Genomic DNA, 26777 nt, shown 5'->3' on the forward strand with positions numbered 1-26777 from the left:
CTGGTGGGGGATTTGGGAGCTCCTCAGGGGGCTGACTGAGAGGTGAGAGGAGCCAGAGAAGGGCTGGTCTCAGCGAGAGAAATTCTTAACTTTTAATAAACTGAAATAAAATTTTAATAAAGTGAAATTTTAATGAAATGAAGCAGTTTCTCCTCAGCGTCTTCGAGAAAGCCGCCGGGCTCCGGGCTCCGTAGGGGTGCCTCCTGAGGTAAGGCGACGCCCGCTCCCTCCCGCCGCCCGGGGGCGGCCATGGCGCGGGGGGCCGAGGGCGGCGCGGCTCCGCCTTCCTCGGCCGGGCGCTGCGGAAGCGAAGGCGGCCGGGGCCGGGTCCCCGTCCCTATCGGCCCCAGGGAGCCGGGAGGCGGAGCGGAGAGCCCGGCCTGGGCGGCAGCCTACCGGGCAACCATCGCCGGGGCTCCATGGAGAAGCGGAGCACCCCGCCGCCGCGGGGCCCGGTGCTGCACATCGTGGTGGTGGGCTTCCACCACAAGAAGGGCTGCCAGGTGAGGAAGGGGGCGCGGGTGCCGCCCGCTTCGCCGCTGCCTTCAGCCTTTTGGGGTCGGGTTTTGGGGTTGGGTTTTAGCGTCGTTCTTCAGCCCGTGCCTCGGGGCCGTTAGCGCTGGGTGAGCCGCCTGCGTGACTCTGCTTAATGCCCGAGCCAGGCGTGGGGCAGGGTACTACAGCTCGCCCCACACCGCCCCACGCACACCCCACACCGCCCTGAAATCCCCACCGCTGCCCCAGGAGGCCCGGAGGAATAGGGCGGGGGGGGAGCGGCCCCTGGAGGGCAGTGGGCTGCAGGGCCACCCGGCCCCTTGGCCGGCAGGTTGGGGCTTCCACCTGCTTTTTAAATGATTTTTATTATTTTTAATACTAAATAGTTTTGATAATTTCATGTAAAGGCTCGGAGGGGGTTCAAATTGTGATATTTACTGCGAATCATACCTGTTTAATCATACCTGTCAGGCACCTAAAAGGAAAAATAAAGTTCCCTTCCTCCTTTTCCTAGCAGTCCAGGTTTGTGATACCATTTTGAGCTGCTAGAGGAAAAAATATATATATAAACAAGCTTCTGTATAAACCTGATGTGCCCAGGTTACAGATCCGTACTTGATTTAAATAAGTTTTTTGTCTCTTCACCATTTTTCTTAAATATTTGACTGCTTCATCTGGAAAGTAAGGTAGCAAAAATTTAAGTCAGATAGAAGAATGCCCTATATTTCATAGCTATTTTATACTTTTGATTTTTTTTCATTATTTGTTTTCTGAAACAAAAATCTTAGCAGGAAGGTGTTTTTTTTTGGGGGGGGGGAGGTGGGGTTCATGTATATAGAATTGTATTTCAGACTAAATAACAGGTATACAAACACTTTTTAAATGTTATATTAAGAAATCTGGTGTTTAAACTTCTAGAGTTGTTATGTATTTTATGACGGGACAGTCAGCATTTTATGACTCTGGAAGCCTGAATAAATCCTGCACTCTGCTTAGGAAAATAGTGGTATGTTAAGAAATTCACATAACTTTAAAATGATGAATAACTGTTCTCATCATGTGGCTGCTGGTTTGTTTTTTAAATGTGGTTTAGTTCCAAGGTAACTTTGAACACGTGGACTTCCAATTTCTTAAGTGACAAATAACCCTTGAAATCAGGTTTGTTACCAGCTAAGTCCCCAAACATAGCTGCTTTGTTATTAGCACAGCAGATAGAGAGGATGGTGGACTTGCTGAGAGCAGCCAAGTCTCACAGTCTTTCTCCTAAGCAGATAGCATATGAAGTGGCAGCCAGGGTTGTTGGAGTGACTGAAAATGGATTTTGTATCTTGAGTTTCTGACTTACATTGGTAAATGTTCATCGGAATCTATTTAACTTATATAAATATATTATTTCCCCTTCTATTTCCATCCCCTTTCTTTTTTCTCATTAGCTAAGCCTTAAATATTGTGTTTCAGTGTTTCAGTGGGGGTGGCTCCCCACTAGGATTTTTCTTGTGGGTTTCTTGAATGGTGTTTTTTGAAATGGTTTGATACATTTCATCTGTTGGAGAACCAAATGATCTGGTTTAGATAGCACTGCTGCAGCAATGTATTTTAGCATTCCTTGAAGCTCCTTTGAAAGTGGGAGAGGGCAGACTGGTCTTTTTCTTGGAGCATTCTGTCTTTACAGAACTTGCAAAAATTATTGCACATTATTCTATGTGCTGGTTGTTGTCTGAGAATTTGTTTCAACATTAAGTCATTTTGTACAAGGTACCAAAGGGTTAAATTAGTGTTTGTTAATGCTTCAGTAAATTAAACAAGCTCAGGATAGGAACATGTAAAACAAATGATCATACCACAGAGCCTGAAGCTTAAGTGCAATAAATCTGGTTTTCTGAGAGTCTGCATGGTTTTGTAATGCATCCTTTCTTCTCAGGTCACCTAGAGGTTGTTCACATGTGGATGTTTGCAGGATCAGTTTCTAGATATAATGGGATCATCTTAGCTGCAAGGTTTACAATATTTATCAAAAGTCACTTTCTTGTCATAAACTGTTAACAGTTGAACATTAGTTGGGGGTCTGTAGGAGGAAGCACATTTATGCCCACATCTTGTTGGCCGGTTAAAAAAAATATAGGTTGGAGACAAAACATGTGGCTTTTGTTGCTTCTGTTTTTCTTCTGGAGTCTGTATTTCTTGTAATATTATGTGAGGTTGATGCAACAGCAAACCCATAAATTAATAACACTGAATTTTACCATGATGCCTGCAAAAAGCTTTTAGAAGTAAGTTTTCAGGTGTTGTCAGAAATTGGATGGGAAGATCTTTGAGCCAAAGTCGTTTTTTAAAACTATCTCAAGAAATAAATTGGAGAATTTGCAGAGGAAGATAGCTGGGGAGGGGGAAGGGGAAGCTGGCACAGGGGTTAGAACCACAGCAATCCAAAGAAAATTGTTAGCACCACAAACAGCCAAACATTGTGAAGGAAATCCAACTGCAGCAGTCTTCAGTCACCTAAACATAAGAAGAAGTGGGTGAGGGAGGTCAGTATGCAGAAAGGGAGACGTGTTTTTTTGTTTTTTGTTTTTTGTTTTTGAAACATGCAGATTATCTGCTAACAAATACTTTGTCTCCATTTCCAGCAGTAGTAATGATAACAAGCATGGAAGTACAGATGGGATGAGGAAGCAAAGAATAAGTTCTGTTGGGTTGATTGAAGGATTCAGATCACTTGTTTCAGAACTTAGGAAGAACTGATCCAAGAAACTGGAACCCTAAGAGCAAGACTTAAATATATTCTACCTCTGACTTAGCAGATTTGTTACTGAAATACAGAAAATGTGTCCTAAAGAATGGGAGGCAGGGAGCTGCGCACCTATACCCTGATGAGTTTCATCAGTAGTATGCAAGGCTCTAGAGAATTTGCAGAGGAAAGAATTTAATTAACAGTATGAAAAAAAAGTGGAATGAGCCCTATGTGGATTCACTAAAGATAGATCGTGGCTAGCTGACCCACATCTTTTATAAGAATTAATGATTGAATTACTTTTCTCTGTAAAAGAAATACAGAAGAATTAATCTGCCTGGAATTTGGTAATATATCACACAAAATCATTTTTTTACGGTGGAGAGGCTGGAGAATTAGTACAAGAGCTAGAACTTGGGTAAGGATCAGTATGAAGAAGAGGAAGCAGCAACAGATTTGTGTCAGAAGAGGAACTGCTGATGTGAAAGGTGCTTGCAAGTGGTGTTTCTCAAGACCGACTTTGGGGCATCATGAGAGGCCATGGCAGCATGTACACAGTAAAATCTAACAGTGATGACCAAACTTGAGGAATCATGCAAGAACCAGATGATGTTGAATGCTGGCATGATAGAAATGGGGTGATAGGAAAGCATGCAGTAGGAATGAATAATGACCATGTATGCTTGGGAATTAACATTAGGAGACCTCTGGAGGAGGAGAGAAAATTGCATATGATCAAGGATAAGCAACAAAAGTGAGGTGATTTGGAAGAAAGGGTACAATGAATGCAGTTCTGTAATGTATTAATTATTATACATCAACAAGTGCATTCTGATGTGTCTTTCAGAATAATTAATTCTGATTCTGTCACTTCCAGGAATGGATGTGATAGTCCTTGGGCAGCCTGTTTAAAGAAGGGTGAGCCTGACTTTAGAGGAACCTGGCTGGGTATGCTGATGGATAGAGTTTTTAAGGCTGTAGTCTGATGAACGGTATCAGCCGCCTCTCACCTACAAGCATGTTCTCCCCTTTCCACCTCTCCCAGCTGCAAAGGAGAGGCAGTTCTGTGATGAACTGAAATGGGGAACTGCGGTGACAAAAAAGTAAGCTTCATTTTGGTAGGTCATGTATGTTGTGGTTGGTTCAGTGATCTGTTTACAGTTTGTACCTGCAGAAGACAGCTACACTAGCCTAAGAGAAGATTAATGGGGGGGGGGCGGAAGTGTCTCTTAAAAGTAGCGGTCTTGGAATTCTTTTTTTTTTTTTTTTTATAGTCATGTTTGCTAATGGTGTTTGAAGTATTCATTGAACCACCACATTGCATGCTGTCGTATTCCAAGAGCATGTCAGAAAGTGGAAAAATAAGGAGGAAAAAGTAACTGCTTAATCTGAAAGACAATGTTGGCACAAGAACAAATGGATGAGAACTGTCTGTGGACACATTATAGATTGGATATGAGAAATTGCTAATGGTAAAAAGCAAAGTTAGAAAGCAACTTTCAAATGAGGGTAATTTAGATGGTACTTGGTGAGTTTAAAACAGAGAGATCATACAGCTATCCTGCCTGTAATAACAGCAACTCAACTTGTTTTTTTCTGAGAAGGCTCCTTTCAGTTTTGTGTTTCCATCTGTGTTCTCTCAACAGTTTTACCAAGAAATGCATGTGGAGTTAGGTGTTTTGACAGGTTTCTTGATCACAGTTGTTTTCATCAGCTGACTCCCCTCTGACAATGTCTTTGGGAATGAGGGAGATAGAAATACAAATGTGTTGTAAAGCTGATGTGTATCTAGGTGTGTAGCTTAAAAATGAGCTCTGGCATTTAGATTCTCTGCATGTGATTGCCTGTAATAATGTAAGTAATTACATTCTGATGCATTCTTAGACAAGTGCTGTTCTGGTTAGGCTTGATCATCTGAAGTGTACAACTGCACCTGTTGTTCAATTTAAAGCTAAGTAAAAGAAAAGATTAAGCTATACAGCAAATCATTTTATATGCACTTTGGAAATATATAGGGACATCCTTTTTCTTGCGCAGACTTGGAAAAAATCTATATACATTTGTTTACAAAAAGCTAAATTCAAGGAATCAGTCCATTTCTGTGGGCCTTTTTATTCATAGCATGAGTGTGATGATGGTTGTTCTGTGTGCTCTTTTCTGTTAGGCTGTGGGTCCTTTTTCCATGTGAAGTAGCATTATGTAAGGAAAAAGTTAAGACTTGCTGTGAGTATGTGGTTCAGTCTGAGGAGAGTTTCCCGTGTAGTTGTTAAAAACTTAGAGATGCTACTCACTGTGAAGATGGCTTTATGCTGTGTGAAAGTAACGTGCTGCTTTTTCAAAGTAAATATATATATATATATATATATATATATATATATATATATATATTAAGGAGTTTTCTCTAGCAAAGTATTGAGTAAGCTTTCAGAGAAGTTGTATGCTTTTGTCTGTTTATGCTAGCAGGTCCCTAACCTGCTTATTTGCTCCTATTAGCTATTGAATTATGTTGTGATAGCAATTAAATACTCAAAAAATGCTGTTTGATCTCTCTCTTTGTCAAAGAGAAGATGGAGTATGATGGTTTTACTCGAGTGGGCAGCCGAGCTCCACCACAATCGCTCTCTCACTCCTCCCCTCCTCAAAGAGGAAGGGGGAGAAAAGACAACACAAAGAGCTCGAGGTTTGAGATGAGAATGATTTAATTAAAGGGAAGGAGAATGGGGAGGAAAAGAAACAAAACAACAAGGCCACGTGGAAGCACAGAGAGAAAGGAAAAAAAGTTATTCTCTACTTCCCATCAACGAGCAATGTTCAGCCATGTCCTGGGAAGCAGGGCCTCAAAACGCGTACCGGTTGTTCAGGAGAGACCCTCCCCCATGAGAGGCCGCCTTTTATTGCTGAGTGTGACATCAGGTGTTATGGAATATCCCTTTGGTTGGTTTAGGTCAGCTGCCCTGGTGATGTCTCCTCCCCATCACTTGCCCACCCCCAGCCTGCTGGCTCTTGGGGGCTTGGAGGAAGTCCTGATGCTGTGCCAGCACTATGCAGCAATAGACACAACACTGGAGTGATACCAGTGCTGTTCCAGCTACGAGTGCAGAGCACAGCACTGTGTGGGCTGCTGCAGGGAAAGGTGACTCCATCCCAGACAGACCCAGCACATGGAGTTATAGCAGTGTGCTCGTGGAATGGGGAGAGAAGCTTGTCTGGAAAGCAGATCCATCTAGTATGACATGCTCTCAACCAGCCCATTAAGGAAAGGAATGATAATTTGCTTGAAGCATGCATTGTAATGAGTTTCTTTCCTTTGAACATACAGGCTGACTTTACGGGATCCTCTGTAAGAGCTTAATTAAATAAAATAGCAGAAATCTTGAAATGTGCAGAGATCATGGGTAGTATTCATTCAATCACAATCTTCATTCATCTGAAATGAAATGACTGAAACAATAAATAGTCAAAAAAGTTGCTTTTTTTTATACCTGTTTGGTATCAAAGGAGAGGAGTGGCCTAAATAGAAATGAATAGCAACCCTTCATCATATGTAGTTGCTTATCATGTCCATTAATGGAAAGCATACTAATAGTATGCTAATTTGGTAGCAGTGTCTATAATTTAATTTGGTAGCAGTGTCTATAAGCTTCTCTTGTACAGGATACAAGTTAATTGAGCCCTGTGGAGGAAAATGTTACTTGCTTTAAACAAACTCTAGATATCGATAGATATCGATTCACTGTGATCCCACAGAAAAGTGCTAACTATAATTATTTCTTTTCTTCTTAACCTTACAAGGCTCTAACTGAATAGTAGCTAGTTCTTGATTAGATCGTTTGTTTAGTTTCTCTACTATTTAATCTTAAATAAATCAGGGAAAAAATGAAATTTGTAAAGATACAGTAAAAAGAAAAGGAATGCTAAAAACATTTGTGCAAGTAAATAATTAAATGCAGAGCCAGAAATTGTGAAATCAGTAACTAGGCAAAAAAAAAAAAAAAAAAAAAAAAAAGACAGGCAAGACAGGCATAACATGTCTGATTTTAGATTAAATTCCTAATTTGTCTGCTCAGGTCATCATCTTTGCTTCTTTCACCTACTCACTGCCCAACACATATCCTTCGTGTGAATAATACACTTTCTAGTTATACGAACATACGAGTTCAGGTTAAAGAAAAAAGCAAATATGTTTGCTTTTCTCAATAGTTTATACTATGCCATGGTAAGCTAGAATGTTTCAGGAGGATTTACAGAAGAAGCCACTCAGACAGAAGTGGTTCCACAGTATTTTGTTGTTGGCTTCATAGTGCAGCTGTAATAGCTGCAGCCCACAATAATGTAATGAATGCTTCTTAGACCTTTCAATAGAGGGTTTGCTGCTAATGTAGACCTGGGAGAAGTACTTTCAGGATATTACATTCCTTACTTAATTGGGAATGCTCTGCATAGTTCTCTGATGAAAAAATTGCTTTAAATGACCTGTGAAATTTGAATGTAAACAGAGGTAAATGTGGGGATACAATTGTGTGAGAGAAATTCTTAAAATCGGTCATTTGGGCACAAACTGATTATAGAAGAGCCAGCCACAGAAACAGTGTAAGCTCTTTCAGATTATCTGTAGCTGGTTGGTTCATTAGTTACTGCAGCACGTTTCTGATCCAGATCACTGGCTTTTGGTTAGTTCATGTAGGGTTGTAAGATGTGGATTTCAGGGCTGTTTGTGCTGCTTTCCTGGAGCTGCTGGTACTGAATTTCTTTGTGGTTTTCAGGAGCTGAAGTGGTAAGTGGCTATTGATTTCAGAGCAACTAAAGCAAAAGGGTCTTCTTTCAGAATCACATAATGCTTCCTCTCATTAAAGGTAAAAGATAAAGAACTTGATTTGCCTTTACACTTGGCTTTTAATTTTTGAAAGCAACAAATAGTGTGAAATTTGTATTTGTCATATGATAGAGGTCTTTTGCAAAAATCTAATCTGAAAAGAGATTGACTGGTAGATGCATATCCTGTTATAAATGGATGTAGAGGTAGATAATCACTTTGTGTAAGACTGAATCATGAGGTATAATTCTCTACTGAAGATCCTGTGTGCTAGCATCCTCAGGCAATTTGAGCTCTCAGTATCTGAGTTTTATTTACATATAGCAAGGCAGAGAGATAAGACTGACAGTGTGGGAAGGCTTAAAATATGCTGACTACTTCAAAAAAAATAACATTTTGAAATAAAATTAAAGTGATAACTGATTCTCTTCAAAAGGAGAGGGGAAAAAGTGATTTCAGCAAATCTGGAAAAATTTGCAAGAAAGTTACACAGGAGTTGCTGTTAGCCTACTGACTTGTTCTTGAGGATTACATGGTCCCTTTGCTACTACACTACCTGATCTGGCATAAGAAACCTGACCTTGCATTTGTGCTACGAGACTTTGAGGTCGTTAACATCTGTGTGAACTCAGGCTCTGACCATACCAGTGGTCAGGCCCGTAATCTCACTTGTTTATGAAGCAGTGGGACAAAGCCAGGCTTTTCTGAACACAGTGTCCTGAGCAGTCAGTCTGCTGGTCACTTCTGTCCTTGTACAGTGGTGCATGGACGTTGCCTGGGGTATGTTCCAAGGTGCTTGAATATATGGCAAATTGATCTTTACTAACTTAAACATCAAAATTTCTGTGTTGGGGGGGATGTGTGCAGGTTGCAGGGAAAGTACCATACGTGTCTTGGACTGAGCAGCATGTTACGGTCACTTTTGTTTGCTTGGTATCCTTGTTCTGAAGAATAAGTAGGTCAACATTAGCTGCTGTGTTCTGTATGGCATTTCAAAATTAGTATCACAGACTTAGCAGTGGACTATCATAAATACTGAAGTGCATATTCTCTTGGAATCCCAAAGTTTGTCTGAAGGACTTTTAAAATGTTTTCAGGTAAACATGATGTCTACTTTTTCCAAAGTATTGTGCAATTTGCGTGTCTGAGTATGTTTCTGCGTGGACTGTTCTTGAAGATCAATCTTCCTGCCTTGACTGATTCTGTGTTCTATTCCTAGCATACAAATAAATCTTAAGATCAATAATGAAACAACTGATACACAATTTTTAGAAAAGGTCCTGAATATGTTTTGATATTTTAGAGGAAGAATGCACTTCAAGAGGTCTTACTTTCTTTAATTATATATGTTCTCATCCTGCAATTTGAGAATTTCAAGTACTTTAGGTACAGAAGATAATTCTTATTGAGATCTGCAGAAATCAGCACATAACAACGGCCTGATCAATAAGTGCACGTGGCCTATTTTTATTTGTACCTGGAGAGCAGCTGAGAACTAAGGAGATTATCTTGAGTCAGAGTTTTTGCAAGTTATACTTGAATTTGTTTGCAGAATTAGGAGTTGTCTAAGGCATGAGCAAGTTAAGCCTACTGTTTCTATGAACTGCTTGGAGCACTGCCTATATTTTCAGGTCTTTGCATCCTCTATTGTAGCATGTTTCCAAGAGGGAAACACTGAAGTCAGTCTTTCAAATAGGTTCCACATAGAGCATTTCATTTCATAGATGCATAGATGCATCTTTCTGTTCTTTAGTGAAGGGAATGCTTCTAACCTGTCTTGGTTTGTCTGCTGCCTTTCTTCCAAAACTCTGCCTTATTGGAGAATTGCTTCTTTTTTCTTTTTTGATCTCTTCCAACCCAGCAGTTACTGTGCTGTGCCCAATAGATTTGCTTGATGCTGTCTTAACAGTGTAAGTGCAGTGTATGCCCTGTCTTTAAAGTCCTTGTGTTTTTTATTTTGGGGTGGGGAGGAGTGCAGTAAGCAGATATTATGCAATACGTAATCTTCTCTAGTGATTAAATAAGAGCCTTTTAAAAGAACAACAGGAAAAATACCTGGAAAAGGATCTAGGCTGGAATCTACTCAAAGGGCTTTGTTCCCAGCCCTGTTGACGATAACCTGTAAACATGAACACAGCTCCTTTGTTTCTGCTCCCTGCTTGTAATAATAATATTTAAACACTTTAAGGGAGTGTCACGAGCATGCTGTCTCTTACTGGTGTTAATAGCAATAGAATCAAGTATTAAATTTAGCCTATAACCTTTTGAGCATTAAATGGATATATTATATTATATTATAATATCATATATTATATAGATGAGTTTATGTTCAACACGCAGAAATTCTAACAGAAGCTATTAGCTTTTATTAGAAAGGCTACTCAAATTTATGTGGGATATTAATCATTTTAAGTACACAATGCATTGCTAAGTACACTGTAATTGGTATCTGACGCTTCACTTCTGTAAACAATACCACAGATTCTAATCTCTTATGTAGCATTAATGGTGGGTTCCACTCTTTGCATGTATATATAATCCATGTATTTAGTATTTTGTGGTGTTCAAGAAAAATTCCCAGGTATGTTGGATTTTTTTTTTTCTTTGCTTAGTTTTTCAAGCTTTAAAGAGGTCTGTGCTTTGATATTCTTGCAATTGTTTATTTGAAGTCCTATACAGGAAATAAAGCATTTCGTCCAAGGGCTCTATAATGAATATTTCCTCCATAGTTGCCCTGATGTGAGATTAAAAGATTCCCAAATACTTCTTGGCATTTACATAACACCTGCCATCGTCATCATCATTAGCTTTCATTTTACGATCTGTCTGTTCTCTGTACATGTCACGACATCCTAGCAGTTATGTAAATGGCACTCTGCCAGGAATCTTGACTTCTCTGTGGAATAAATGAATGAATGCTAAATTGGTAAACTGTGCTTTTCTGTACCTCTGTGGCACCTTGTATCTGTTTCACAATGTTTTCAAATAATAGTAGCTTGGCCTCTCGGCACTTTTATAATGTTGATAATGTAATTTTTTTACAGACATAATAGTTCCCTGTCCTAATACTGCCATATTTTGTGGTTTGTGTATAATTTGTTAATCCATCTCACAGTGTGTATGTGGTGCCAAAGTATTATGCCTAGGCAGGCACGTTGCTTGTAAAAGCTCTCCCAAAGTTGTGCATACAAAAATTGAAAGCAAGTTATTTGCCTGCTATAATGTGCTGGGAAATAGGGTACAGGGCTGCCTGGTTCATTAGGATTCCCTAGAGCAGAGCGTGTTCTGTGCTTCGTGGTGTTGCAGTGTTTCTGTACCTTCTCAGCCTTTTGCTTGGTAAGGAGCTGAATTTGTCCACACTCAGGTTTAAATTGAGTGCTGAAACTTGTAAGTAAGGAGCATGTTAACCAAGAGCTGTTCTGCACCCATCAGACGTCCTGTGGTAAAGAACCCAAATGCTTGTTGGCTCATACAGCAGGGTGGTTGCTCACTTAGAAAGCGTGGGTTCAGCAGCGTGTGCCGTATGAATTAGATGCAATGTCTGCTCCTACGCTGCACACTACCTGTGCTTTGAAGCATGCTGACAGCACTGGTCCCCCCGTTTTCACACTGGGAACCAGGGCATGCAGCAGACCTGAGGAAGGGGTGCATATCTGGGTCTCGTGTGATGGGAGGGAGGAATTGCCACCAGCCTGTGGAGCTGGGAACATCCTTTCAGGGTCAGTGGGTACAGCAGGAAAACTGGCTGCTGCTGACCCTGCTGTAAACCAGCTGCTGCACTAGGCAGAGGTAGCTGAGGAATACAGCTGTATGTTTACCGTTTTGTTTCAGTAAGGGAGCTGCCTTCTTGGGTACCTTGTACCCATCACCAACAATATGAAGTCTAACAAGAGCAAGTGCTGGGTTCTTCACCTGGAATGGGGCAACCTTGGCTGTGTGTATGGGTCAGAGGAGGGGAGGCTGGAGAGCAGCGCTGTGGAAAAGGATCTGGGGTTTTGATCAACAGAGAGTTGAACATGAGCCAGCAGTGTGCCCTGGCAGCCAAAAGGGCCAGCCTTGTCCTGGGACGCATCAGGCACACCATTGTTAGTCGCGCATTCCTGCTCAGTGCAGGCTGAGGGGAGGCCTCATGACAGCCTGCAGCTCCCTCATGAGGGGAGCAGAGGGGCAGGCGCTGAGCTCTGCTCTCTGGGGACAGCAACAGGACCCAAGGGAACAGCATGGAGCTGGGACAGGGGAGGGTCAGGCTGGGTGTTAGGAAAAGGTTCTTCACTGGGAAGGTGGTCAGGAACTGGGATAGGCTCCCCAGGGCAGTGGTCAAAGCAGCAAGCCTGTCGGAGTTCAAACCCTGTGTCTGGGAGTGTTGTCCAAATGCTTCTCGATTTTGGGCTGGTCCTGTGTGGAGCCAGTTGAGTTGGACTCAATGATCCTTATAGGTCCCTTCCAACTCAGGAGATTCTGTGATCATCTTAAGAAGTCATCCTGTATGAATTGTAACTTACTTTCTGTAAGACTTCTCTTGAGGACACAGAGCTCCCCAGAAAGTCCCCTAGGCTGAAATGGCTGCAGTAATTGGGAGGAGCACGAGTACTAGGGTTTCCATTTTTATTTTTTCTGTTTATTTTATGTTTCAAGAGTCTTATAGTAAAAATTGTACTAACCTAGTTAGTTTTTGAAGCAAATGTAGATTTTTTTTGTGCACATGTAGCACTACGAATGGTGTCTGGGAGCTTGTGTTGCTCTACAGCTTTGTGATGGGGGAACATGAAGAAGTTTTAGGAACTGGAAGGATAGAAAACACAGTGCCCTATCTCCTTCTGATACATTGATTTCCCTTCGCTGTTTACGTGTATGTGTAAAATATTATTTTCATATATGTGTATACATAAATATATGAATATGTTGTTACAGGTCATTATATCACAGAATCACAGAATAGTCTAGGTTGGAAGAGACCTCCAAGATCACCGAGTCCAACCTCTGACCTAATGCTAACAAGTCCTCCACTAAACCATATCCCTAAGCTCTACATCTAAACGTCTTTTAAAGACCTCCAGGGATGGTGACTCAACCACTTCCCTGGGCAGCCTATTCCAATGCCTAACAACCCTTTCAGTAAAGAAGCTCTTCCTAATATGCAACCTAAACCTCCCCTGGCACAACTTTAGCCCATTCCCCCTCATCCTGTCACCAGGCACATGGGAGAATAGACCAACCCCCACCTCGCTACAGCCTCCCTTCAGGTACCTGTAGAGTGCAATAAGGTCGCCCCTGAGCCTCCTCTTCTCCAGGCTAAACAGTCCCAGCTCCCTCAGCCGCTCCTCGTAAGACTTGTTCTCCAGACCCTCCACCAGCTTCGTAGCCCTTCTCTGGACTCGCTCAAGCACCTCCATGTCCTTCTTGTAGCGAGGGGCCCAAAACTGAACACAGTACTCGAGGTGCGGGCAAAATATATTTGTATTTTAATATTACAGCATAGGTGGTATAGGTTGTCTTATCGGCCTGTAGATCCTGATCTGTTGGTTCTGTCATACATATGAGGAAAATTTGTCATTTAAATCTGGCTAAATTGTGATTTAAGTTGTTCTCAATGCTGAAAGGCAAACTATGTGCTTAGAGTTTCATTTGGCTGAATGGTGCAGTTGTTATGGTGACTCAGATAAAATCATTGGTGCACGGTTTTTCTCTGGCTCTGTCTGTGCTAGGACTAAGATATCAGAAAAACTTCCTTCAAAAATCCCAGCTTTCAAATACTGGCTTATTTGAAAGGAGGGATCAATTTTCATGTGTCATCTTAATTAGTTGTTTTGTTGTGTGTGGTTTTGTTTGTTTGTTTTTTTCACTCATGGTTAGCAGTATCCTCAATATTCAACATCCTTTTAATTTTCTTGTTCTTTTTCTGCTTAAGTGAGATCTGAAGAGCTGGTATCCTAGACATGAATTGAAATTATTTATGACTGTAATTAGTGTTTTTGCCAGTCTCCTTCTCTTCATATGAAACAGTTGTTCTACCTGTTGGTGCAGTATAAACAATGGAGAAATCATCAAAGCAATTTTTTTCCTAGAATGGAGTAGGTTCACTCACTGTGAATTAAGTTCTGCAACTCAGTAAAAACATTTTATCATTTAATTTTCATTTCATTTTTTCATTTTGTACTGCCATTTAAAATAATTAAGATTTTTGAAGAGATCTGAACTTAAATCTTCTTCTCCCTGTTGAACTAATGGAAAAACTTGACAGAATCACCAAATGGCCAAGGTTGGCAGGGACCTCTGAAGATCATCTAGTCCAGCTCCCCACCAAGCAGAATCACCTAGAGCACATTGCGCAGGATGGCATCCAGGCGGGTTTTGAGTATCTCCAGAAAAGGAGACTCCACAACCTCTCTGGGCAACCTGTGCCAGTGCTCACAGTAAAGAAGTGCCCTCTCATATTGAGTTGGAACCTCCTGTGCTTCCGTTTGTGCCTGTTGCCTCTTGTCCTGTCACTGGGCACAACTGAAAAGAGACCGGTTCCATCCTCTCCACACCCTTCCCTCAGATATTTATATCCATTGATGAGATCTCCCCTCAGTCTTCTATTTTCCAGGCTAAGCAGGCCCAGTTTTCTCAGCCTGTCCTCATACAAGAGATGCTCTAGTCCCAGGATCCCATTGGCCTTTTGGCCACAAGGGCATGTTGCTTACTCATCCAACATGAAAACTTATTAGGGACGAGGATTTCCTTATTTGTAGCCTGAAGAGAGATCTTTCAAAATACCTCCTTTGAAGAGGGGAACACGTATTGTGACAGTGAGTATGAAAGGTTAACTTTGTAGTGAGTTACCCGCATTTTGAGTTATTGCTGGTTAATGTTCACTGAGGATATAACTCATGCTGTAATTGCTAACACTTGACAACACTTTTTGCAGAGAGGGTAAACAGCCTGACCTGAATATGAAGTTCACTGAAAATCAGTGGAGGCTACCTCTCTAATATATGGGTGTAATAATAATAGTAGTAAAAACATATAGTAATAACAGTAATAGTAGTGTAATAACATGCAGTTATGTTTTGGAAATTCCTCTTTTATCCAAGTCCTTTTTTAACCTCTCTTCTGATTGTATACTCATAATCTAGTACAAGACAACATCAATGAATTTGTGCAAAGAAAAACTCATCTTAGTTTCTAAACATAAGAACAGAAATACAATTTTCCTTCCCTGCACTCATCTATTATTACTATGAATAATGTGAGATAGCGAATGTCTAGTGAATTTTAAAAGGGGGAACCGAAACAGATTGCCTAGTCTTTTTTTTTCTCTTAATCCCCAAACAAGAAAAGATTGTCTATTTGCATCCAAACTGTTAGATACAATACAAACTGCATACAAAAGGTTAATTAAGGTAGCAGAATTACAGAAAGATACAAATGTCAATTCCAGAAACTTGATTGTCCTTCAATTTAGGTTTTTCTTGTATTTTATTTTAGCTTGGTAATCCACAGAAGTTGAAATACTTTGTGTAGTGCAGTTATTTATTTCTCCACTCAATCATGACACAATATACTGTATTGATTTTTGTTCTGAAATCCATCATTGGCAGTCTGCATACAGAAGACGACAATTGGAACAGGCAGAATGCATTGCCATCAAAAGCCCTTAACAGGCATAATCAATATTTCCAGCTGTAATGAAGATCCCTGACACTTGGAAGAGTAAGAAATGAGCAGAAATTTGGGTTCATGTTTTATATTGATTCTTCTGAAGTCTCTGAGGAGTTCAAGTTTTAATACAAGTTTCACTTTGAGGAAACTTTTTCAATTCACTTGAAGGGATAAAAGCCTGTAAAATCTTCTCAGGCAATCAACTCAAAAAACTTGTGTATGTATTTGTTCCTATTGAATATGGAGCTTTATTACAAAGACTTTTTCTCTTATTTGCAGGCAAATCTCGTAATGCATCTATGTATTGATGCCAACCGGGGAAATCAAGTGTGTGTTTATGCATATACCTGTAGGTAGATTTAGGTAGAGTTCTGTTGTTTTAATTAAATGAAAAATGAGTTCATCTGTCTTCATTCTGTGAAGGGAGGAAAGAACTGTGAGAAAGGTCCCTTCTATGGTCCTGTCCCATCCCCACCATGATTGTTCTTAGGCTTAAAGTGGGAGATGTGAGGAAAAATAATTGTTCTGGTTTTTGTGTAGTTGCTTTAGCTACAAATTCTGTATCAAGCAGTTTACAGCCACAGGCTGAGAAAGAATTTTAGTGAGGTTTCAGTTGTTCAAAAATTCAGAAGTGATAGAACTGAATTGTGTGATTTTTAATGCAAAAAATAAATAAATAAATAAAATCCTAATCTGAGCTGATGCCATTCTGTAAATTGAGCCGTAGAAGTCAAGCAGGATGTCTAGATGATAAGGAACAGTTAGGGTGATTTTCATTTGCATTAATTGAGTCATCTGCAAGTTAGACTTCTAAGTCTGAGCCATCTCTCTTCGGAGATGATGGAAAGAAACAGATCAGATGAATCACCCTCTGCAGGTGTCTGTTTTCTTTGTGTGGAGTGCTTAGGAAAGCTGGCTCAGAGTTCTTGCTTTTTGATATGTAGTTAGATACCATGAATCACACCTGCAGTGACTGCTCGCAAAAGGTTTGACTTAACAGCTTTGAAATGAAACCACTGGGAACTCCGAAACTGGTTGAAAGAAATCCTCCAGGGGACTGGATGCTGTCTGTCCTGTTGGATTGTCCTTTTTCTTCTTACAGCTGTCTGCCTCTGCTTCTTGCACCCTATGAGCCTCTGCAGCAAGAGGCAGTGCTTCTGCAAGCTGTTAAACTACACAAATGGGATCCCTCCTTAGGAAGGAGGGTGCTCCCTATGTAGGTCCTTTTGGGGAGGGGGAGGAATAGTACGTCATATAAACCAGATCTATCATAACATCTTGTCCTGGTTTTAGCTAGGAGGAGAGTTAATTTTCCTCCCAGTAGCTGGTAGAGTGCTATGTTTTGGATTTAGGATGAGACTAATGTTGATAACATGCTGATGTTTTAATTGCTGCAGAGCAGTGCTTACACTAAGCCAAGGACTTTTCAGCTTCTCACTCTGTCCTGCCAGCGGGCAGGCTGGGGGTGCAGCAAGAGCTGGGAGGGGACAGACCCAGGACAGCTGACCCAAACGGGCCAAAGGGGTATTCCATACCATCTGACATCACGCTAAACAATATATAGGGGTGGCTAGCTGGGGTGGGGCCGGCTGCTCGGGGTTGGGCTGGGCATCGGTCAGCGGGTGGTGAGCAGTTGTATTGTGCATCACTTGTTTTGTACACATTATTATTATTATTATTATTATTATTTTATTTTCCTGTCCTAATAAACTGTCCCTATCTCAACCCATAGATTTCAGTTTTTTTTCTCTCGTTTCTCTCCCCCATCCCAGAGAGGGAGGGGGGAGGGTGAGCGAATGGCTGTGTGGTGTTTAGCTGCCAGCCGGGTTAAACCACAACACATCTCTGTATAGAATAGGCAATTTAAAGGCACTTAAGTGATCTTAATTATGCTTTGCCTGAGTCTTGTGATTTTCTCTCACCTATACCCATGTTAATATAGAAATCTCTACATTAAAATGCAGAAGCAGACTGATGTAAAACAAGGTTATTGCTGGTCTCATTAATGCCTGTTCAGTTTGTTGAGTTTGGAACTGTCAGAGCCTGCTTAAATCCCTGCTGCTGGGAGTATCTGATAGCACCTGAGGTGCTGACAGTATACTGCAAGCTAGAACAAAGTGGAGAAAGTAGTTTTTCAGCTAATTTCATGCTGTCAAAAGAACATAGGAGTCAGTTGGCAACGATTGTAGAAAGAGTGACACCGTGTGGTAAGGTGAAAAGTTTCACTTTTCTTGATTTGTTTCCTATTGCTTCGGTACCCGCATCCTATACAGTATTCATAAATCATAAAATATATATATATCCAATGTTAAGATTTTGTGTGCTTGTCTTGCCATGCTTTTTATTTCCTATGAGTTACAAATTTCCATTTATGCATGAGCTGACTATTTTTTAGCCAAATGTCTTCCAAGAGGAGTTGTATCCTGCACCAGTTTCTTCTGACCATAAATTTGTGCCTCGATTAGTATTCAGTGATTTAAGAAATGTATGTCTGGAAAAAAAATACTTGTTGAAAGTGGCTGGAAACCCAGAAGCTTACCCGTATGGAAAGAAAATGAAAGGATGATACTGAAGGTGCTGATTTTCAGGATGTGTGGCAGACAAATGTGATAGTGTATGGAATAGAGAATTATTGAGAATAAGAGGTAAAAGGTAGACAAATAGAAGGTGAAATTGAAAGTCAGTTTGTTTGTTTGTTTGTTTGTTTTATAAAGAAAAAAGAGACACTTGTAGTAAATGCATAGAACTTGCTGTATGATTACAGTCAAGGGCATAAAAATATTTAAAAGCAGTGTTTTGCTGTCATTATAGTTTCTGAGGTTAATTTGGTAGCCACTGGAGTAAAACACAGGCTTGCATGTGCTTGAGCATTGCGTAACCACGAGCACTTGGGGTGGTGAGAAGCCAGATCTGATCTCGGGATGTGTGCACCCCAGCAATGACCTCTGCTGGTACCACAGATGCAGCTGTGTGCTGCTGGCTGTGTGCAGAGGGGAGAAGGTAGGCAGCTGCTGGGGTGACGTCTTCTACTTGAACATCTGCTCTGTATTTCTTGTGAGGAAAAGGAGCTGAACTGGATAGAGAACTGTGGGAGCCAAATCTGCCCCAGGCCTGTCAGCTAGACTGCACATGAGTCAGTACAAGGGTGCTTGGAAGGAAGAGAGGAGGAATGCTAGTAGGAAGAAAAACCGTTTCATGCCATTGCTAAAGAGAAAAAATGCCAGGCTGAATTACAGAGGCTTACTTATTTGGTAACAATAATCTGTTCTCTACTTGCTGCCTATTTTGGTTGGTTTGTTTGTTTAGGTTGAATTCTCCTACCCTCCTCTAATGCCTGGAGAAGGACACGACAGCCACGGCTTACCAGAGGAGTGGAAATACTTGCCATTTCTTGCCTTGCCAGATGGCGCTCACAACTACCAAGAAGGTAAGAAATTTGAGAGGAAGTTGCATGTGCTAAGGCCTCCTACCTGCTTCTACCGCAGGCAAATAAAAATCCAAATATCTGAACAGTTCATCAGCTATTCTTTTTGCTATTAAATTTCTTGCACTACTTGTTTAGGCTGCAAAATAATTGATAAATATGATTGATTTTTCACTTTAAATTCTGAAGAAACATAAAACTGTATCTTCTACATCAAGAGATCAGACCTCAAAAATTCAGTTTAAAGGTTACATATCAGTTGTGTGTAGTCCTAACGCAAAACAAGGCTACCAGCTTTCCTTAAAGAAGCTACTTGAGTCAGGAATTAGTTTAGTTCTTGAGTAAAATCTAATCCAGTTTTTAGCTAAGGGAAGATGGAAATTCTAAAATTCAGCTTTCTAATGTATCTACTCATTATTTATTTTCTTATTTCCGCTAACATTCAGTGATTCTTAAAAGGACCTACAAGCCACTTAGTGTCTGTAGCAAGGCATATTTTGAAAACCAGCAAATATAAAACGTAGGACCTTCAGTGTATTTGTCAGCAGAATAGAAAGATAAAACTTTTTTTTTTTTTTTTTTTTTTTTTACCATGTAGTTACCAGTCAGGTCACTGCAGGTGTTTTTTTTGTTTTTGTTTTGTTTTGTTTTTTAATTTTTCGGTTTTATTGCATTTTTTGTTTATTATTGCATTTATATGTTTATTTGACAGCAGTTAGTTCATCACTTTGACACTTATTTGCTTGTTGTTTTCATATTTTTTCTGCACAGCAGCAAACAAGGAAATCACTTAAAACAGCAAAATAACAGACCTTTTAATATTACTTTTGATATTTTTTTTTTCAACTTGATGTAGTTAGCTTTCTAATCCTCCAGCTTCCAGAGGCCTTTGGAAGCAGAGGAAGTCATATCAAAAGAATCCCCTTCCCAGCAGCAATAATAGTATCTCTGACTCTGCAGTGGGTCATGATTTTTGTTCTTTTTCTGCATTGTTAAATATGCAATGAGCAATTATTTATTTATTTTTGTTCATGTCACACTTGTACAGGGGAAACAATTTTGTGCAAGGCTAGAGTTCACAAATCATTTTTTTCTATCACAGCGGTGCTGTACATGAATATCTATCTTGGCAGGGGTAGGGGAGTCAGCAGCTCTAATCTTTCAGCTGTGTATGTCCTCCTTAATTGCAGTGAAGGTGAGAAAAAAAAAAAAAAAATCAGCTTCCTGATGTCATCACACACCTGCTGTACCAGCCAGTCCCACCGGTTCTGTGGGTCTTGTCTTACAGTGCCCTGCCTTTGCTTTTCCATACCGAATTGGAAAAGCAGCACCTGTTGGTTTCAGTGGTGCATCTGTGCTGTTAATAGCTGCTTCTGAACATCTGTCAGGGGGCTGATAAAGGAGCTTAGGCTAAAGGTGAGGCTGTTGTCAGAATATCCATATTGGCACATCTGGAGCTTCTTACACAAATTAATGTGCTATTTGGAAACTAATTTGGATGTAGGCGTAGCTTTATAGATGATTTTTTTTTCTTTTTTTTCAAATCTCAGAAAATGCATGTGCCAGTATATTCAGCAATAACCCTTTTATAAATAAGTGATGCTGAGAACAAAGACAATGAGCACTTGTTAGTGTCTTATGAAACTTTTTTTTTTTCATAGATACCGTGTTTTTCCATTTACCACCAAGATATGGGGATCGAACTACAGTATATGGTGTCTCTTGCTATAGGCAGATTGAAGCAAAGGTAACTTTCCGATCTGTGAATAATATTACTGAAGTAATAGACTCAAACTAATGATTCTGAAATTCAGTGGTTCTCATTAACACCAAGTTTCAAACTACACGATGAGCTTACTTTAAAAACTATTTGTGAAAACTTACTCAGCAGGTAGCTACAGAACTTGAGAACTATTTATTTCCCTTACGTCAGCGGGCATATAATGTGATCTTTTGAAATGTCCAAGACAATTGACAAATATGTTTTGGTTCTTGAGAGAACCGGGCATCAGTCCCAAGTAGCAAAATGAAGCTGACAGTCTGTCAGGCTGCCAAGACCAGTTGCCAGGAAGTAGGACTCTTGGGTGGAAGCAATTTAAAATTCTCCACTGTGTGACTGCGAATAATTTTGGAGTATTTATTAGGTTCTGGCCATGCAAATGTAGTGATGCTTCTCTTCACCTATCTCCTTTGCCAAAAGTATGCTTGCAGACTGGACCAGAATCTTGCCGTTCATTTTATGCATCTATGTAGCTGCTTACTGACACTGAACTTTTAGCAGGAAGCTGGAAAAACTGGTAAGAGAACTACAGTGTATATCTGATCACACTTTGAGGAAAGATGTGTTTGATCTACTGGAGCGTACCCAAATTTTCAAAAGTAGCAGCAGTAGTATTATCTATGTAATTACAATTGTGTTACTACAGATTTCTTTAAACAACAACAAAACCACTCCTTTTCCAGTGAAATGCCAAGAACCTGCAATGTTGCGTGGCTTTGAGCTCTGAATGAGTCTTGCATTCAGAAGATGCAAATTTTGTACTCTTTGTCTCAAATGCACCTTGATTACATTTGAAGTTTCTCTTTATGCTATAGGAGACATTTTCCACATGCAGATTTTAGTTCTGTTTCTTCTGACCATAATCCACATTGATTTTAGTTCACTCACTATCTTTACAGCCAGTCCTCACTGTATTTCATGATTGAAGTCTTGTTCTATTTAATTATACAATTATTTTAACTTGGCTTTTTTGTGTTCTTGATTCCAGTTCATACTGTTTGCTAACCAATTTAGATAATTAGATGTTTAAATTGAACTCCTTGGAACAAGTAGAATATAAAACAATGTGTATTTCATATAACAGCACTCTTTCCATCTGGCTTTTTGATGTGTGGGCTGCAGTCCACACACTTGCTGTTTTGTGCAATTGAGTGAATCACTTGGCTGTATTTCTGCCCTCACCCTTTATAGTTGTGCTGTGGAGTAGTAGGACCATTTGGTCTGGCTGAGAATGGAGTTTGTTCTACTTCTTTTATTTTATGGATGGCTCAAAGAAAATTCTTGAGTGTAAAGCAAACTGCTTCCAGGCCTGACTGACAGACTTTTCAGCCTGATCCATTTTCACTGATAATGTTAGAGAAGAGTAAGTGGTGTGTTGTGGCTTCTTCTTTTCTGTTACGTAACCTTGAGTTTAAAATGCCATTGCCTTTTTCAGGGCTACTGCTGGGCTATTTTAGGGCTGTTTATTTAGTGTCTTTTAAGCAGTCCTCTGCCTGTCATCACAGCTGTGTTTGCATCAGTGCTGTGCACAGTGGGATGACATCACAACTCTGACAAGTCAGTGTTTTGACCATTTGTATTAGGTAAAGACACTGTTACATCATTTGGATATTCCACCACTGAAGGCAGTCAGTTTTAGGATTTTGTTTAAAAAAGGGGCAATATGGCAACTAGACCTGTGAAAGAGTTGTTCTTGAAGTTGTGTGGGGTAATAATACTGTAATACTTCTATTTCGTAGGCATTAAAAGTACGGCAAGCAGACATCACCCGGGAAACAGTGCAGAAAAGTGTCTGTGTTCTCAGTCAACTGGTAAGAATGTTTGCTTAACTCTCAAAACACTTCTAAATGCCAAGGTTTGGTTCCCATATTCTTCTTTGGAACTTCCAGCTCTAAACGTACAATTTTTTAAGTCATTGCAGAGGATAACAAAATGGTGAAGTAAAATTTAATCAGAAGGCTTTGGCATTTGAATGAGCTGCCTTGAATTGGTACCTCCTTGTAAGAGAAATTGTAAAAGTGGCTGCCTGTTGTCAGGGACTGGGATATCTATTTGCACTTCTGCTGATTCTTAAGTGCTACTAATTCTTCCTTTCATATCTATATTTATATATATGATTTCAGGGTTAGATCATTGTTATAACTGAAGGGGGTGGCTATTGACAACTGTGGAAGATAGTCACAGATACACTTTTGTTTTGAGGGGCCACCTTGTACTTCTACTTAGCAAAAGCTACCACCCTCCAGGCAGAGAATAAAAGTTCTTTCTGCACTTAGAGCTGAAGAAAAAGCTACTATTACAGCTGCATGAGCAATATATAAAGCAGGAAAGTACTTTACCAGAAATATGCTCAGTGATGGTATAGTATGTGCAAATGGAAAGAAAATAGTTATTTAAAATGGGCACAGGAGAAAGATGTTGCAAGGTAATAACTAAGGAGTTGGATCCTTCCATTCCCCCCGCCTCATGAACTGTGTGTAGTAGTTAGTTGACTATATTGCAGGATGTGAATGGGAGAAAACTTATGTTCTAAAACAAGTGGAGTACATTTTTTTTTCAATTGCTTTTGTTTGTTTTTCTTTCAAGCCTTTGTATGGATTACTTCAGGCAAAGCTGCAGCTCATTACCCATGCGTATTTTGAGGAGAAAGACTTCTCACAAATTTCAATTCTAAAGGTAACTTTTAAGTAATGCCCATATAGAGCAAGGCCTTCAGTATATGGCTACAGACGTTTTGAACTAGTGGTTTGCTCAGATATTCCATTTTCATAGGTTATTTGGCTATTCAGCTCCTGTAATAAATTACAGGAACTACGTGACCCTCAACTTTCTGATTTGTATTGAAATACAAGAACAAGCATGATAGTCAGCCTGTATCTCCGTTGACTCCATTAATAATCCTTGACGTTCTTTCTGGAATAAAACATTGAAATCCTTGAATAAGATTATTTTTTTTTAATTTATTCTGGATTTTGTGCCAGAATGACTAACAACTTCAATTTTTTTGCTTGTTTGTTTGTTTGGCTTCTGTTTTAACTTTTCCAGGAACTTTATGATCATATGAATAGTTCTTTGGGAGGGACTTCACTAGAAGGGTCACAAGTTTATCTTGGTAAGTGGTTTTACTGTACAAGTAGCAGAGATAATGTTACCCTAATCAACATATTCCCTTCCTGAGCTAATTTGCTTATGTGCATTAACAGATTAAGGACAAAGGTCAGTGTGCCTGCACAGTATTCTGTTATGCTTTTCTTTATTAATGGATTTAAATAAATGTCAAATAAAGGCAGTTCTGCTTTCATAATGGACGTTAGTTGTGAATTGTGTCTTGACCTGACAGTCTGACAAGTGACTGCTCATCTGCTTTTGAGAAACAGTACTTAATTTTTTTAGATGATGTTTTGGAGCACTTGATACTTTGTCCACCTGTTATTTGGGAAATCTTCCATTTGATTCTGACTCTTACCTGTGTTTTCTGAATGTACAATGTAGAATTTACTTCAGCGTTTCTGTAACGCTGCATTGCAGCCAACAGTAGCAACTCATTGTGACTTCATTTTGTTACTGCTCCTGTACAAAAGAGAGAATGTGGTATGAGTTCTGCTATTAAATAACCACATTCATGTAGAATGCATGATGAGTGTATACTCTCCCCTCACAAAATGGTGACAAAAAGTAAAGTTAGTATCTTTACTAGCCATTGAACTGGAATAATTGCTGTCTTTTTGGTATCCCAGGTCTGTCTCCTCGGGATCTTGTTCTTCATTTTAGACACAAGGTAGGCTTTCTCTGCTAGATTTGTAAAATACAGCACTTATTTTGAGAGTAAAATGCTTTGTGAGAGAATGAAAAGTAAACATGTCTAGACATGCCTGAGCTAGAAGTAAGAAGATTGTTCCCTAAGTATTTCTGCTTACAGCCTCCTGATTTTCCTTCCCCTTCCACCTAAAGACATTCAGTAAAAGTAAGTTCCAAACTGAGAAGTTTTGTCTGTCTTCTGTATTTCCTGAAGAGTTTTAGGTTTCTGTTACGCTTATTTAGTTCTGTCCCGAAGTGGTATCTCAATTATGGTCTTGTTTCTATTTGCTGTTCCTTGTCAAATGAATGTGATGGAAGAATACTGCTAAAGTCATTGCAGACACTTGGAGCATTTTTCCTGTTACCGTGTAATTTTTGCAGCTCCTGGCACCATACAACCTGAAAGTAATTAAACCCCTCTTTTTTGTTAATGATTTTTGAAATGGACTTTGTATACTGTAGCTAAGTTACTAATAGCATTCAAAATCTTTAACTGAGAAGCATCAAGGAAACAAACATGAGATTCTGGATTTAGTGGTTTATTTGTGCATACTTAGATTCTTGTTTCTCTTCAGATGTCTTCCAGTCATGCCCCAAAAGTGTCTTTTTTTTTTTTTTTTCTTTGGGTATAAAAAGCCTAGACAGCCACCTCTGATCTAGTTGTCTTGTCTGTAGATGTCTAAAATTAGGTAAGGTGAATGCTATTCTTGGTATTTGGCTCAATTAATTGCTGTGATTCTGTGAAGTAACTCTTCTGTGTTTATGCGATTTACTGCTCTTTAAAATTCTGTAATAATGCAACATGTTCTTTGTTTATAAATCTTATGTGATTCAAATTACAATTCCTGTATGTGCAGTCTTTCATTTGTGCTTCTCAAATGCCATTTTAAAGAGTGCTCAGGTGGAGAAAAGCAGTGTTCCAACACCCATTGGCTGGTCAGGTGTATCTGATCATTTGACAGTTAGGAAGTGAATAACGTGAAATTTTGAATAGGATTAAACTTGCACAGTAATTTTGGTAAGTGGTACAGCCTCATTTACCATGTTTTTCCTTTTTTTTTTTTTTTTTTTTTTAGGTCTTGATCCTTTTTAAATTGATTCTTCTAGAGAAAAAGGTATCGTTTTTATCTGAAGCAGATAGTTGAAATGGAAAAGTAGTTGAATCTTTTTTATGAAGATATGTGGAACGTACTGGTGAAAAATAAAGTATCTGGAAGTGTATCAGCAATTTTGCATACATGAGTAAATTAGGAAAATATGTTCAAAGGAACTGTTGTGTGTTGATTTGTCTCTGCTACTGTTATATCCATACTCCATTAATAGCTGTGAAGTAAAATATTAAATGTGAGCAGAGTAAGTTAACATATTATAAAAGATAAGAAGGGAAACACATAGTGTAAATAGGTATTTATGTGAAGGAACAGATGGAAATGTTAAGACCTAAAAAGGCACACACAGCTTTACAGATTTTGCTAAGTAGAATTTTTGATTCAGGCTTTAAGTAGGCATACCAAAAAAAAACTAGTGCAAGGAATGTCTTTGCACAGACAGCTGGAGGAGACAATGTGAGGAGTCATTACTGTCAAGTCATGCTGAGTAAAGTCAGAGCATGTATTGCTATAAACTGTTGAATTCTGCACTCAGTGTTTTCTTTGGGGTATCTTGCTGCCTCAGAAACAATGCCACTTTAACAAGTTAAGTGGAATCCACAAAATATACAAGCAGATCTGAAATAGTACACACATTTGTTTTATTGTCTTGGGATATTAACAGAAGAACTTTCAGTGATACGAACATCTATCAACTCCCAGACATATTTATATTTATGAAGACTTTTTTTGGTCTTGTTCGTTAAATTTTACTTTCAGTTCTCCAAATTTCACTTTATTTTCAGTCAACCCACTGAAGAAACCCAGCCTCTCTGTTGATCTGTTTAAAAGCTTAAGCTGTCATTTCATCGTGACAGTTCAGAACTTGGGCATACATAAACAGAATACTTTACTGAGCTACAATTTTCTGATTTGAAAATCAGTTCTACTGAGCTATTTTCTGAAGCTTAAACAAGTCATAAATGCACAGAAAGAGCAGAGAA

General features: G+C 39.6%; 1 protein-coding gene across 2 annotated transcripts in view; it reads left to right on the forward strand.

Annotated features, from left to right (window-relative positions):
• The first annotated feature begins 239 nt into the window (after positions 1 to 239).
• Positions 240 to 26777, forward strand: part of AVL9 (AVL9 cell migration associated) — a 43050-nt gene continuing 16512 nt past the window's right edge. The window contains exons 1-8 of one of the 2 annotated variants that reach the window (XM_035319326.1): positions 240 to 503; positions 18990 to 19110; positions 20769 to 20854; positions 22627 to 22698; positions 23474 to 23563; positions 23933 to 23999; positions 24625 to 24665; positions 25762 to 25800. In XM_035319326.1, the coding sequence (XP_035175217.1) occupies positions 420 to 503; positions 18990 to 19110; positions 20769 to 20854; positions 22627 to 22698; positions 23474 to 23563; positions 23933 to 23999; positions 24625 to 24665; positions 25762 to 25800 (600 nt within the window). In that variant the 5' untranslated portion in view covers positions 240 to 419. Of the gene's footprint in view, positions 504 to 3604; positions 3715 to 18989; positions 19111 to 20768; positions 20855 to 22626; positions 22699 to 23473; positions 23564 to 23932; positions 24000 to 24624; positions 24666 to 25761; positions 25801 to 26777 lie in introns of those variants that run through there. The other variant, XM_035319327.1, reaches the window with a different exon arrangement.

This window comes from Oxyura jamaicensis, chromosome 2, assembly GCF_011077185.1.
Source record: "Oxyura jamaicensis isolate SHBP4307 breed ruddy duck chromosome 2, BPBGC_Ojam_1.0, whole genome shotgun sequence".
NCBI classification, from domain to species: Eukaryota; Metazoa; Chordata; class Aves; order Anseriformes; family Anatidae; genus Oxyura; species Oxyura jamaicensis.